The sequence below is a fragment of the Lycium ferocissimum genome, chromosome 11 (genome assembly GCF_029784015.1).
Source record: "Lycium ferocissimum isolate CSIRO_LF1 chromosome 11, AGI_CSIRO_Lferr_CH_V1, whole genome shotgun sequence".
NCBI lineage: Eukaryota > Viridiplantae > Streptophyta > Magnoliopsida > Solanales > Solanaceae > Lycium > Lycium ferocissimum.
In genome coordinates, this window is record NC_081352.1 from 21,994,032 (window position 1) to 22,008,206 (window position 14,175).

Genomic DNA, 14,175 nt, shown 5'->3' on the forward strand with positions numbered 1-14,175 from the left:
TCAAATTCAAACCCTAGTCAATAACTTCAACACAACACCTTATGACTTCTCTACCATGATTCTCTTCACTTTTAAGATTTTCTAAACCTTCAAATCAACTCAACATAAGAAATAAGATGAAGAACACACCTTATACTTGAAGAATTTCAACTCACACAACTTGGTTCATGTAACACCTCGTATCTTTAACCTAAGCTTTGACCATGATCCTAGACTTAGAAAATCAGATAAAGGATGTGAAAATTGGAATTTCCCTGTTCATTTGTAAGATGGGGGTTTACGCCCATGAACAGTGACCGTATTTCAGTATACGGGCCGTAATTCAAGTCATAAACTGGTACCAAGGATTTCTGAGTATTCTGGAATTTGGCATTTGGATGTTACATTGTTAAATACAGACCGTATTTCAGTATACGGCCCGTATTACAAAACGTAAACTGGTACCAAGGATTTCTGAGCAATCTGGAATTTAGCATTTGGATGTTACATTGTTACGTATTTCAAAATACGGACCGTATTTCAAAATACGGCCCATATTTAAAAACATATTTGGAATTTGGGAAAACTTCCTTGATGAAAGTTGTAAATCTTTGAAATACCTTTCCAACGGTATATTATAGGGGTTAAACGGACATATGTGCAAAGAGTTATGGCCATTTTACTGAAGAGATATAGTGCAGTCCATACGGAATACCGTATTTCAAAATACGGCCCGTCTTTCAAAATACGGCCAGTACTTTGCTGGACGTAAAATACAATTTTTCAGAACAATATATATTCGTCCATATCTGTTCAAATCATTATTTTTCATTCCTTCAAGCCCTAGAACGACCTCCTACCCTCTTCCATCATCAAGAACACCAAGGTAAGCCTACTCTAATTATTCCAAGTCAATTCTAATACATATCCTTGTAATCTAAACAAGAAATCATCATTCCTAAAACTAGAGTTTTCAAGAAAACCCATCTCAAAGTTCAAGAATTCAAGATTTTGAAAATCCTCTTCAAAGCTCAAGTCTTTAATTCAAGTTTTGGAGAGACTAAGGTATGTAGAGTTACTATCTACGTGTGGGAACATCATTGTTTTTCCCCACGCATCATAATCCATAAATTACAATTCTCTACGAAAACTAGGGTTTCTATACCATGCTCATGATAACCCTAGGTCCATGTCTATGATTATATTATGTATGAATTGTTATAATTCCATCATTGAGTTCTTAATATTTCTTTATGATTATTAAGAATCTGTCCGTAATCTATGAAAAACCTATATATCCCATTCCATGGGTTCATACATGCTAGTTTATGATATATTATGCTATTTTCAAGAAAATACTATACATGTTTTACAAGTTCATGCAAGCAAGCTATAATTCATGATATCCATGTACAAGCAAGTTATAATCATGAAAACCATTGGCGCAAGTGCCAACTTATTTTACATGTTCATGTTTTTTGGGAGTTGCTTTAATTATGGGGAGGGCTTCAGATAGCCTGAAACTACGTAGCCACCGTAGGATGAGGATCGCTCCACCCATGTCCCGGACGATCTCTCATAATGACTGCATCCTTTCATAATATTATTAAACCTCATGTCCCTGGCAAGGTATGAGTGTTCTGCTAGTAGGACGCAAGTACCAGACCATGTTATCGGTTATATTTCTTTCTCTCCCTACTCACGATACTTTACGCATGATATATACGTATATGTACTCATGTTCATAATCATGTTTTCAGTTTCAGTTCTTATCATGTTATTCTATGTCCCATGTTATTTCTTTTAGTTGCTTTACATACCAGTACATTCAATGTGCTGACGTCCCCTTTTATTGCCCGGGGGCCTGCATTTCACGATGCAGGTACGGATTTACAGGACGACGCCTCTGCTCATTAGGATCTGCACGTACCAACTTATTGGTGAGCCCCATCTCATTCGAGGTTTAGACATTGTCATGCTTTAATCCTCTAACGGTATGCTGGGGGCCTTGTCCCAGCAACTATGTTTTCCAGTCAAGATTCACGATTAGAGGTTTCATAGACTAGTCAGTTTAGTTATATTAGACATGCAAGGTGTTTATCCATCTTTGGCTCAACCCATGATATTTCCGCATTTGTGATTTAAACAAGTATTTCATTAAATTATTATGACATCTCATGTTTTATAAAAGCTCATCACGTTCATGCTATATATTTTTCGCTCATGTATGCCTCGTGATGAGTCGGCCAAGCCATGTGGTTCGCTCGGTCACACGATGAGGTACCGAGTGTCGTGTTTCGCCTGTGCCATGGTTCGGGCGTGACCAAGCTTGGTATCGAGCCTAGGTTCAAGTGTCTTTAGGGAGTCTATGAAACCGTGTCCGGTGGGATCACTTTTATATGTGTGAGGGCCCCGTACATATAAACGGAGTTGACCGCAAGACATTCAGGATTGTCTCACTTCTTTCATATTCTAGATCGTGCAGTTAGAGCAGTACTTTAGGAATCCTTCTAACTCATGCGAATGTCATATTTCAGAAAATGCCTGCAAAAAAGAAATACACCAGAAAAGCCACAGCCACCAGTCAGGGGGCTACTGTAGAAGCAACTCGCGAAGAGACCATTCGACTCGGACGGCGGCCCTCTTGCTCCTGCGGCCTACACCTCCTAACACTTCGGACATGGATGCTAGAGGAGCCATCCAGCTGCTTACTCAGATCGTTGCCAACCAAGCGCAGCGACAAGAATCGACCCCTAGCTCAGGTGCTAGTGGCGGGTCAAACAGTTCAAGAACTCAGGAATTTCTGCGGATGAAACCTCCAACTTTCACAGGGACGAAGGCTGAGGAGGATCCACAGAACTATATTGATGGCCTACAGAAAGTGTTTCGTATTATGCATGTCATTGAGACAGAGGCAGCAGAGTTTGGTGCTTTTCAGCTGCAGGATGTTGCTCATATTTGGTATGAGACATCGGAACAATCTCGAGGGGAGGATGCACCATCTACTACTTGGGATGAGTTCATTGACGCTTTCCTTGGCCACTTCATGCCTATCGAGGTCCGAGAAGCAAAAGCTATGGAATTTGAGAGGTTGAGGCAGGGTAACTTGACCGCTCAAGAGTACTATCTCCAATTTATTTCGTTGTCCAGATATGCTCCTCACATGGTTCCCGACAAAGAGGGCAACGGTTAGAATATTTGTCTTGGGGTTGAAACCCGAATTGTATAGAGATGCCAAGGCTTCTGCCGCTAGAATGATAAGATGACTATCTCTAAGATCTTGGCATTTGTGCAAGGTAATGAAGCGGGCGAAGGAAGAGGAAGCTCAGCAGAAGCAAAAGGATAAAAAATTCAAGAAGAGGGCTAAATCTTCAAGTAACTTTAGTCGGGGAGGAGGTAGGCGGTTCTTTAAGAACGAGGTCGGCGGGACCGCTCCGTACACGGCCGATTGCCCCGGACCACTAAGTTCGAAATGACAAAGACGGAACTTCGGACCATCGAGTTCTTATTCTCAAGCTAGTGTGGGGCAGTCAACCTATACTATTCCAGCTTGCAGCAAGTGTAGCAAGAGACACTTAGGTGAGTATCCGATGAGTATAGATGCGTGCTATGGTTGCGGCCGGAAAGGGCCGCATTCGAAGGGCGTCATCCCGGCCGGACGAGTGCGGAGGTAATGTGACGCAGTCCACAAATTCAGCAGCTCCTCGTTACAATCAGGCCCAGCAGGGGCGTGGCACGACAAGGTCCGGCAATACAGGCGGTGGTCAGAATCGTTTGTATGCATTGACAGGTCGTCAGGATACAGAGGCTAGAGCAGATGTTGTCACAAGTACACTCACAGTTTTCACTTTTGAAGTATATGCCCTTATTGACCCAGGATCCACCTTATCTTATGTAACCCCTTTTGTTGCAAAAAAGTTTGGTATTAAACCTGAAAAATTATATGAACCCTTTGAGGTGTCCACCCCAGTTGGGGAATCATTCATAGCTAGACGTATCTATAGGGGTTGTCCAGTTTTAGTTTATCATGCGAGTAACCATAGCCGATTTAGCGGAATTAGAAATGGTAGACTTTGATGTGATCATGGGTATGGAGTGATTTGGCTTCATGTTATGCCACAATATGTTGTAGAACTAAGGTGGTAAGGTTCGAGTTTTCTAATGAGCCGCCTCATAGAATGGGAGGGTAATTCAGTAGTACCCAGGGGTAGATTTATTTCTTACCTAAAAGCCACAAAAATGATTTCCAAAGGTTATATCTACCACCTAGTTCGAGTTAAGGATTCAAATTGCCAGACTCCAACTCTTCAGTCCGTCCCAGTTGTAAATAAATTTCCAGAGGTCTTTCCCGAAGATCTTTCAAGAGTCCCTCCTGACAAGGAGATTGAATTTGGAATTGATCTACTTCCCGATACTCAGCCGATATCTATTCCGCCATACAGAATGGCTCCAGCAGAGTTAAAAAAGTTAAAAGTCCAGTTGAAAGACCTTCTTGACAAGGGGTTTATTAGGCCCAGTGTTTCTCCTTGGGGTGCACCAGTCTTATTTGTCCGAAAGAAGGATGATTCCTTACGTATGTGTATAGACTACCATCAGTTGAACAAGGTCACTATTAAGAACAGGTACCTTCTTCCTAGAATAGATGACTTATTTGACCAACTGCAGGGCGCCCAATGTTATTCCAAGATTGACCTCAGATCAGGCTATCATCAGTTAAAGGTTAAGGAAGTTGATATTCCGAAAATCTCTTTCAGAACCCGTTATGGCCATTTTGAATTTCTTGTCATGTCATTTGGGTTGACAAATGCGCCAGCTGCTTTCATGGATCTTATGAATAGGGTCTTCAAGCCTTATTTCAATTTATTCGTCATTGTCTTCATTGATGATATTTTAGAGTATTCCCGTAATGAGGCTGATCATGTAGAACATCTCATAATAGTGTTGCAGACTCTTAAAGGTCGCGAACTTTTTGCAAAATTCTCAAAGTGTGTGTTTTGGCTTAAGTCAGTGGTGTGTTTAGGCTATGTGATCTCAGGTGAAGGTGTTAAAGTTGATTCTCAAAAGATTAATGCCGTAAGGAGTTGGCCCAGACCCACCTCAGTTTCTGATATAAGAAGTTTCTTGAGTCTAGCAAGCTATTACCGACGTTTCGTAGAGGGGTTTTCATCTATTTCAGCACCATTGACCAAGTTGATAAAGAAGGAAGTTAAATTTCAGTGGTCAGATGCCTGTGAGCGCAGTTTCGAGGAATTGAAAATGAGATTGACTTCTGCGCCAGTTTTGACTTTACCAGAGGGAACCGAAGGGTTTGTGGTGTATTGTGATGCTTCAGTAGTTGGTCTCGGATGTGTCTTAATGCAGCATAGTAAGGTTGTAGCTTATGCATCTCGTCAGCTCAAGGTTCACGAAAAGAATTATCCGACTCATGACTTAGAGTTGGCAGCTGTAGTTTTTGCACTTAAGATATGGCGTCATTATTTGTATGGAGTGCATGTTGATATTTTCACAGATCATAAAAGCCTGCAGTTTATCTTCAAGCAGAGGGAGTTGAATCTTAGGCAAAGGAGATGGCTCGAATTGCTTAAGGATTACGATATGGATATTCTATATCATCCGGGAAAAGCGAATATTGTAGCTGATGCTCTTAGTCGGCGTTCCATGGGAAGTTTAGCCCACGTGGACGTAGATAAGAGAGTTATGACAAGGGAAGTCCACCGTTTGGCCAATCTTGGAGTTCGACTTTTAGACTCCGAGGATGGTGGTGTGGTTGTTCAGAATAGGGCTCTTTCCTCTTTAGTCGTTGAAGTCAAGGAGAAATAGTTTAATGATCCCTACTTGTTACAGCTGAAAGAGGGGATTCACAAGCGTAAGACGACGGCTTTCGAACAAGGGGGAGATGATGGTACCTTGAGGTACCGAGGTAGATTGTGTGTTCCAGATGTAGATGGGCTCAGAGAGCGAATCATGTCAGAAGCTCACAATTTCAGGTATTCCATTCACCCAGGTTCCACTAAGATGTATCATTATCTTAAGGAGATTTACTGATGGAACGATATGAAGAAGAATGTAGCAGATATTGTAGCTAAGTGTCCGAATTGTCAGCAAGTGAAAGCCGAACACCAGAGGCCTGGTGGCTTGGCTCAGAATATCGATATTCCTATCTGGAAATGGGAAATGATCAATATGGACTTTGTATCAGGTCTACCTCGTTCAGCTAGGAGACATGACTCTATTTGGGTGATCGTTGACGAGCTTACTAAGTCGACGCACTTTTACCGGTCAAGACCACGTATTCGGCGGAAGATTATGCCAAGCGTATGTTAATGAAATTGTCAAATTGCATGGGACACCAATGTCCATTATTTCGGATCGTGGTGCTCAGTTCACGGCGAAATTTTGGAAATCCTTTCAGAAAGGATTGGGTACTAAGGTGAACCTCAGCACAGCTTTTCATCCGCAGACAGATGGCCAGGCAGAGCGTACTATTCAGACTCTAGAGGATATGTTGAGAGCATGCGTCTTGGATTTTAAAGGTAATTGGGATGATCACTTACCTCTCATCGAGTTTTCCTATAATAACAGTTATCATGCTAGCATTGGGATGGCACCGTTTGATGCTCTATATGGGCGAAGGTGTAGATCACCAATTGGTTGGTTCGAAATTGGTGAAGCGGAGTTGTTAGGACCAGATTTGGTTTATCAGGCTATGGAGAAAGTCAAGTTAATATAGGAGCGTTTGAAAACGGCTCAGAGTCGCCAGAAGTCTTATACAAATGTGAGGCGAAGGGACTTAGAATTTTCAGTTGATAATTGGGTATTCCTTAAAGTCTCACCCATGAAAGGTGTTATGAGATTTGGCAAGAAAGGGAAGCTCAGTCCCAGATATATTGGACCTTATAGAATTCTGCGAAAGGTCGGTCTAGTAGCCTATGAACTTGAGTTGCCACAAGATTTGACTGCTGTACATCCCGTGTTTCATGTGTCCATGTTGAGGAAGTGTGTAAGAGACCCGTCGTTGATTGTTCCTGCTGATACTATAACAGTTAAGGATGGGTTGACTTATGAGGAGATCCCCGTAGCCATTCTTGACCGTCAGGTTCGCAAGTTGAGAACTAAGGAAGTAGCCTCAGTGAAAGTCCTGTGGAGGAGCCAGAAGGTTGAGGAAGCTACATGGGAAGCCGAGGAGGATATGAAATCCAAGTACCCATTTTTGTTTGAACAGCAAGCGGAGAACTCTCAAGGTAACTTTCTATAACCCATGTCATGTTATGTCTCATGTTTCACGCTCATGTCATGTATCCAGCGCTCATGTTTCATGTCTCATGCTAGAGTATCTATGTTTTCATGTAATCACATCATTTCATGTCTCATGTTTTCTTCACATTCGTGTATTCAAGCCATGCCCAGCCATATTATTAACTATGCCCCATCATTTGAGGACGAATGATCCTAAGGGGGAGATATTGTAACACCTCGTATCTTTAACCTAAGCTTTGACTATGATCCTAGACTTAGAAAATCAGATAAAGGATGTGAGAATTGGAATTTCCCTGTTCAGTTGTAAGATGGGGGTTTACGCCCATGAACAGTGACCGTATTTCAGTATACGGGCCGTAATTCAAGTCGTAAACTGGTACCAAGCATTTCTGAGTATTCTGGAATTTGGCATTTGGATGTTACATTGTTAAATACGGATCGTATTTCAGTATACAGCCCGTATTTCAAAACGTAAACTGGTACCAAGGATTTCTGAGCATTCTGGAATTTGGCATTTGGATGTTACATTGTTAAATACGGACCGTATTTCCAAAATATGGCCCGTATTTCAAAACGTATTTGGAATTTGGGAAATCTTCCTTGATGAAAGTTGTAGAGCTTTGAAATACCTTTCCAACAGTATATTATGGTGGTCAAACGGACATCTGTGCAAACAGTTATGGCCATTTTACTGAAGAGACGCAGTGCAGTCCATACGGAACACGGACCGTATTTCAAAATACGGCCCGTCTTTCAAAATACGACGATGCTATTGGACGTAAAATACAATTTTCCAGAACACTATATATTTGTCCATATCAGTTCAAATCATTATTTTTCATTCCTTTAAGTCCTAGAACGACCTCCTACCCTCTTCCATCATCAAGAACACCAAGGTAAGCCTACTCTAATTATTCCAAGTCAATTCTAATACATATCCTTGTAATCTAAACAAGAAATCATCATTCCTAAAACTAGGGTTTTTAAGAAAACTCATCTCAAGGTTCAAGAATTCAAGATTTTGGAAATCCTCTTCAAAGCTTAAGTCTTTAATTCAAGTTTTGGAGCGACTAAGGTATGTAGAGTTACTATCTACGTGTGGGAACATCATTGTTTTTCCCCACGCATCATAATCCATAAATTACAATTCTCTACGAAAACTAGGGTTTTTATACCATGCTCACGATAACCCTAGGTCCATGTCCATGATTATATTATGTATGAATTGTTATAATTCCATCATTGAGTTCTTAATATTTCTTTATGATTATTAAGAATCATCCGTAATCTATGAAAAACCCATATATCCCATTCCATGGGTTCATGCATGCTAGTTTATGATATATTATGCTATCTTCAAGAAAATACTATACATGTTTTACAAGTTCATGCAAGCAAGCTATAATTCATGATATCCGTATGTACAAGCAAGTTATGTTCATGAAAACCATGGGCGACAAGTGCCACTTATTTTACATGTTCATATTTTTGGGAGTTGCTTTAATTTCCGAGGGCTTCGGATAACTTTGAAACTACGTAGCCACCGTAGGATGAGGATCGCTCCACCCATGTCCCGGACGATCTCTCATAATGAGCGCATCCTTTCATAATATTATTAAACCTCGTGTCCCCTGGCAAGGTATGAGTGTTCTGTTTAGTAGGACGCAAGTACGGACCATGTTATCGGTTATATTCTTTCGCTCTCCCTACTTACGATACTTTACACATGATATATACGTATATGTACTCATGTTCATGATCATGTTTTCAGTTTCAGTTCTTATCATGTTATTCTATGTCCCATGTTATTTCTTTCAGTTGCTTTACATACCAATACATTGATGTCTTTGACGTCCCCTTTTATTGCCGGGGCTGCATTTCACGATGCAAGTACGGATTTACAGGACGGCGCCTCTGCTCATTAGGATCTGCACGTACCGGCTTATTGGTGAGCCCCATCTCATTCGGGGTTTAGACATTGTCATTCTTTAATTAGTTTTGCATCTAAAGGTATCTTCGGGGGCCTTGTCTGACAACTATGTTTTCCGGTCAAGATTCACGATTAGAGGTTTCATAGACTAGTCGGTTTAGTTATGTTAGACATGCAAGGTGTTTAGCCATCTTTGGCTCCCATGTTATTTCCGCATTTGTGATTTAAACAAGTATTTCATTAAATTATTATGACATCTCATGTTTTATAAAAGCTCATCACGTTCATGCTATATTTCCGCTCATATATGCCTCATGATGAGTCAGCAGGCCATGTGGTTCGCTCAGTCACATGCAGTAAGGCACCGAGTGCCGTGTTTCGCCCAGTCCATGGTTCAGGGCATGGCAGTTCAAGACCAAATTCACCACAACTTCAAGTGTAAACAAGAACAATCACCTCCTCTGTACTAGTTGCAGATTTAGAGCTTGATCTTCTATTGTATAGGGTTGGAATGATTTGGGGTATTCGAGAGAACTTAGGGGGTCAATAGGGATCTATTTTTGTGAAATAATTGAACCCCAAGTCGAGCCAACTAATTTATAACAAAAGGGAAAATTTCCACCGCCTCAATTCCACGGTTCACCTTCATGGACCGTGGATTATTTCACGGGCCATGAAACCCTTCCAGTGGCTCCACCCCACTGCCACCATTTCACGGTGGTTGCTTCCCCTTTTCACGGCCGTGGAATATTCCACGGACTGTGAAACCAACTGTGGAATTGCCCTCTTTCGATTTTCCGATGAAACGTATTCTTTCTAATTCATTTAACGTCTAACCTTCATACTCTTTTCCAAACATGTTTAAGAACTTATATAACTCTGAGATACACCCATAGTGCTAATACACAACTCCCCCAAATAATTCCCAATAGGAACCTACGACAACCGACTTAAAATGAAACTTTAACGTACGCGCAAAAACGAGGTGTAACACTATTGTATTTGATTGTTACAAGACCAGACATTGCATTTAGTATTCAAACACTAATTCAATACCTAAAATATCCTAAGAAATCATACATGAAAGCCGCCTTAAGGATAGTCAGATATATTAAGTTTAAACTAGGACAAGGAGTACTCATTTCAAGCAAACCAATTGATATAGTAACTGCTCATTGTGATGCTGATTAGGCAGCTTGTGCTCACACAAGGAGGTCTGTGTCAGGGTTTCTAATCAAGCTTGAAGAGTCCTTAGTCTCTTGGAAGTCAAAAACAGACTACTATTTCTAGAAGTTCTGCAGAAGCAGAATACAGGAGTATGGCAACAACAGTGTCTGAACTTACTTAGTTACTGGGGTTACTTAAAGAACTGGAAATCAATATCACATTGCCAGTTAATATATACAGTGATAGTAAGTCAATTATAGAAATAACAACAAATCCAATTTATCATGAGAGGACCAAACACATTGAGATAGATTGCCAATTCATAAGGGAAAAAATTCAACAAGGCAAAGTTCAACCACAATACATTACAACCAAGGATCAACCAGCAGATATATTGACAAAGGATTGACAAGGGTACAACATCAATATCTTAACTCCAAGTTAGGTGTTCTCAACATTTTCATGGGACCTAACTTGAGGGGGACTGTTGAAGAAAAAACATGCAGAAACAGTTAAGGGCATAGTGGTCATATTACCACTTCCATTAGTTAGCTAAGTTGTTAGGAAAATAGTTAGTTAGTTAACTAATTCCCGGAAGTAGTTATAACTAAGTTAGTGTGTTAATATCTAGCTTAGTGAAGTGTATATATACCTCATAATACATTGTATTCATCAAGCATTGAATTCATTTCTACTCATCTGAGATTGAATAAAAGTTTCTCCTTGTTCTTCCTCACGGCTTCCATTCTTCTCTTCTTTCTTTCTTCTTTGATGAACTTTCTATGGAGTTCTAAATCATTTCATTTTTCAATCCAATAAGCTGCTTGTGTTGAAATTTCTTGCATCACTTATTAATTTTTTTTTTTTTTTTTAAAAAAAACTATCACTTTTATAGGTGAAGGCTTACTAGGGGCGGCTCAATATTGTTTGGGCCTAAAGCCAAACTTCAATGAGAGGTCTTAATTTTTTTATCACAAAAATGAGAATTAAAAAAAAAAAAATTATTTTTTCATTTGAAGTCTACTTTTTGAGGATCTATGTCAGATATCTCACAAACTTCCTCAAGAGCTCCTTTTTGAGATTGTATCAAAGATTCAATTCTTCTTTTTTGCGTTTTGAACAATCTTATTCATATTTTCTAGTTAACATATTTTATATTCGAATAAATAGTTAAAGAGACAATATATATTACGTAGTAAAATATCAAAAACAAGCAAATATTAGATGAAAACAATACTTAAAAAATTGAAATAATATAACCTGATTCAAGAAGTTGATAACTTAATTTGAGAATACTTATTTGGTACTTCAATATACCTCTTGCAATATTTGGGCCCAAGAAAAAAAAAATATAACAAAATCATATGTTGCAGCTCTTGTCTTTCATAGCAATATAATCAAGACTGTCTTGAAGAAACAAAGAAGAATATAGAGCATTGATGCATACTAAAGTTTAGATAAAGGTTAAAAGTAGATTGGGTATTGTAGAGAAACCAATCAGAGTCCTTCTTTTTCGTCAATATACTAAATATAGATTGAGTATTTGTATACTATATGTTAGTTACTGATTTAGGGGCCTTATTTTCTGTCAATTATTTAACTATTTCCTTTTAATGACAAAGTACTCAAAATACTTTATGATTTTCTAAAAAAAACATATATTGATGAAAAATGGAGCCCCCGGAAAATGAGAGGCCTAAAGGCTAGGCTTTAGAGGCTTCACCCAAAAGCCGACCTAGAGGCCTACCCAATTTCTTACTGATAGAATAAATGTTACAGAAATATTAGCTTTGTTTACCTATTTTTCCTGTATAACTATTTGAGAAAAGGGACTTTTAATGAGTTTGCAAGGAACTAAGGAGATTAGGGGGCAAATTATTATTTTTTAAAAAGAATAAGATGTAAATTATCAAAGTGCACATATGTTATGGGTGCAAATTGCAAATCACTCTTTAATTACCCTTGTCCCCACCTTTATTTCCTACGTGGCTCCTATGCAGATATTTTTCACTCCCAATTTAAATCTGTTCCACTTTAAATTATCTTAACCGGACCCACCATTAAACTCAATCCAATTTACAAAATAAATCCATCTCTGTATACAAACGGAAAAGGGCCAAAAATACCCTGGACTATTAAAAAAAAATCTAAAAATACCCTTCATCTACCTATTTTACTAAAAGTGCCCCTTTGTTCACCTTTTTTACTCACTTATACCCTCTGACTAACAGTTAACTCTGAATAAAAAAAAATTATTTAAATTCCATGTGTCATTTTATTATTGGTTCAATATTAAGTTCTCATCCCAATTAAATAAATTTACCTACCCGATTTTCTGACCTACCCGACCCAAGCACAAACCCGCCCAGAAAACATAAAAATCATCTTCTTCGAACTTGAAGCTTCAAGCTTGTAATGACTTTCATGAAGTTCTTAATTTATTAAAACAAAAGGGGCAATTTATGGAGGTTTAAAATGTGATTTGCAGGTTCGGAACCTAAATGGCCCAAGAAAAGAGGAAAGTAACCACCTTTAATGAAATTTCTCTTTTTTCGCATTATAGGTGACTAGGCTAACCGTTGCCATTTAAAAACCGTTACCCAATCTTTAAAAAAAATTCAAAAATAAAATAAGAATGGTTGAATAACGCAATAAACTCATGCGTTATGCAAGCCCAAATTTCTTCTCTACTTTGTGTAATGGACGGACGAGGCCGTGGAGGTCTAAACGTACTACTAATTATTCATTTTCATTATGCAATGGTGTAGCCGACAAAATGTTTCTAGTAGTTGTTCTCTTGTGGTCCATTATTGTCGTGGTGTGTTCTTCGTTCCAATTTATAATAAAAAATCTTATGTTTGATTTAGTTATTCAATTCACGAAAAATATTGCTCACCATGTACGTTCAATTTATATCATATGCACTAATAATATGAAAAAAAATCTTTATATAATTAGGTCAATAATTATTAATTACATGAAAATCTTTTAAACATTATTGCGCCTAACATAATTAATTGAATTTAAGTTTGTATGTATTTATAGTGTAAACATATTTATATAATCAAATTATTTATTTGGTAAATATTAATTAGTAACTTGATAAATATGGTAATATACTACGTATCATAACAATGATAGTATAAAAATATTTTGCATTGTTATTTTATGGAGCATAACGTCCTTCCTGGTGATTATGCAATGGTGTAGCCAATCATTCTTCACATAATGTTCCAAGCCAATTGAAGGCACATGTAGTATTTCACCCAATACCAAGGCATTAAGTGTGAATTACACCCCAATTGAAGGCACATGTAGTATCCGATCGAAAAGGTACTTCGATCGGATACATTAAGCTCTTGCCGTTACTCACTCCTTCTCAATTTATGTGACATTTTTCGCTTCTCGAAATTCAAAATTTTACAATATGAGTATTTTTTTCGTCGCATGATAATAATTGCAGCTTATAGTACTTTTCGTATAGTTTTTGAAAATCTAAATTTTAATCTTAAAATATTGAGTTAATTTCTAATTCAATTTAGCTACAAATATTAGTCAAAATAATTTTCGATAAGCGAAGTGTGACATAAATTACGACGGCGTGAATAGTTCTAATTGTGCATGACTTTATCTTGTATATTTATTACAAACTACTTGTGATTTCCTAATCTTTCTTTCGAACCGAAGTCGCTATCGAAACAATCTCTCTACCACGTAAAGGTAGAGGTAAGGTATGTTAGGCGCCACTTATAGGATCCTTGTGAGTATGTTATTGTTGTTTATTTTACTCGCGATTTTCTAATCACACGGTAACAATTCTTACTCTTGCACCAAGCTTCCCT

The 14,175-nt window shown here is 38.5% G+C and overlaps 1 protein-coding gene across 1 annotated transcript; it reads left to right on the forward strand.

Annotated features, from left to right (window-relative positions):
- Positions 1-6,664: 6,664 nt before the first annotated feature.
- LOC132035912 (uncharacterized) lies at positions 6,665-7,293 on the forward strand. Its single transcript, XM_059426064.1, has one exon. The coding sequence runs from the start codon at positions 6,815-6,817 to the stop codon at positions 7,232-7,234; it is 420 nt and encodes a 139-aa protein (XP_059282047.1). The 5' UTR covers positions 6,665-6,814; the 3' UTR covers positions 7,235-7,293.
- Positions 7,294-14,175: the final 6,882 nt, after the last annotated feature.

Bases quoted from the DNA above. Each gene is read 5' to 3' on its own strand.
- LOC132035912 (XM_059426064.1), top strand. From the start codon at position 6,815: ATGAAAGGTGTTATGAGATTTGGCAAGAAAGGGAAGCTCAGTCCCAGA.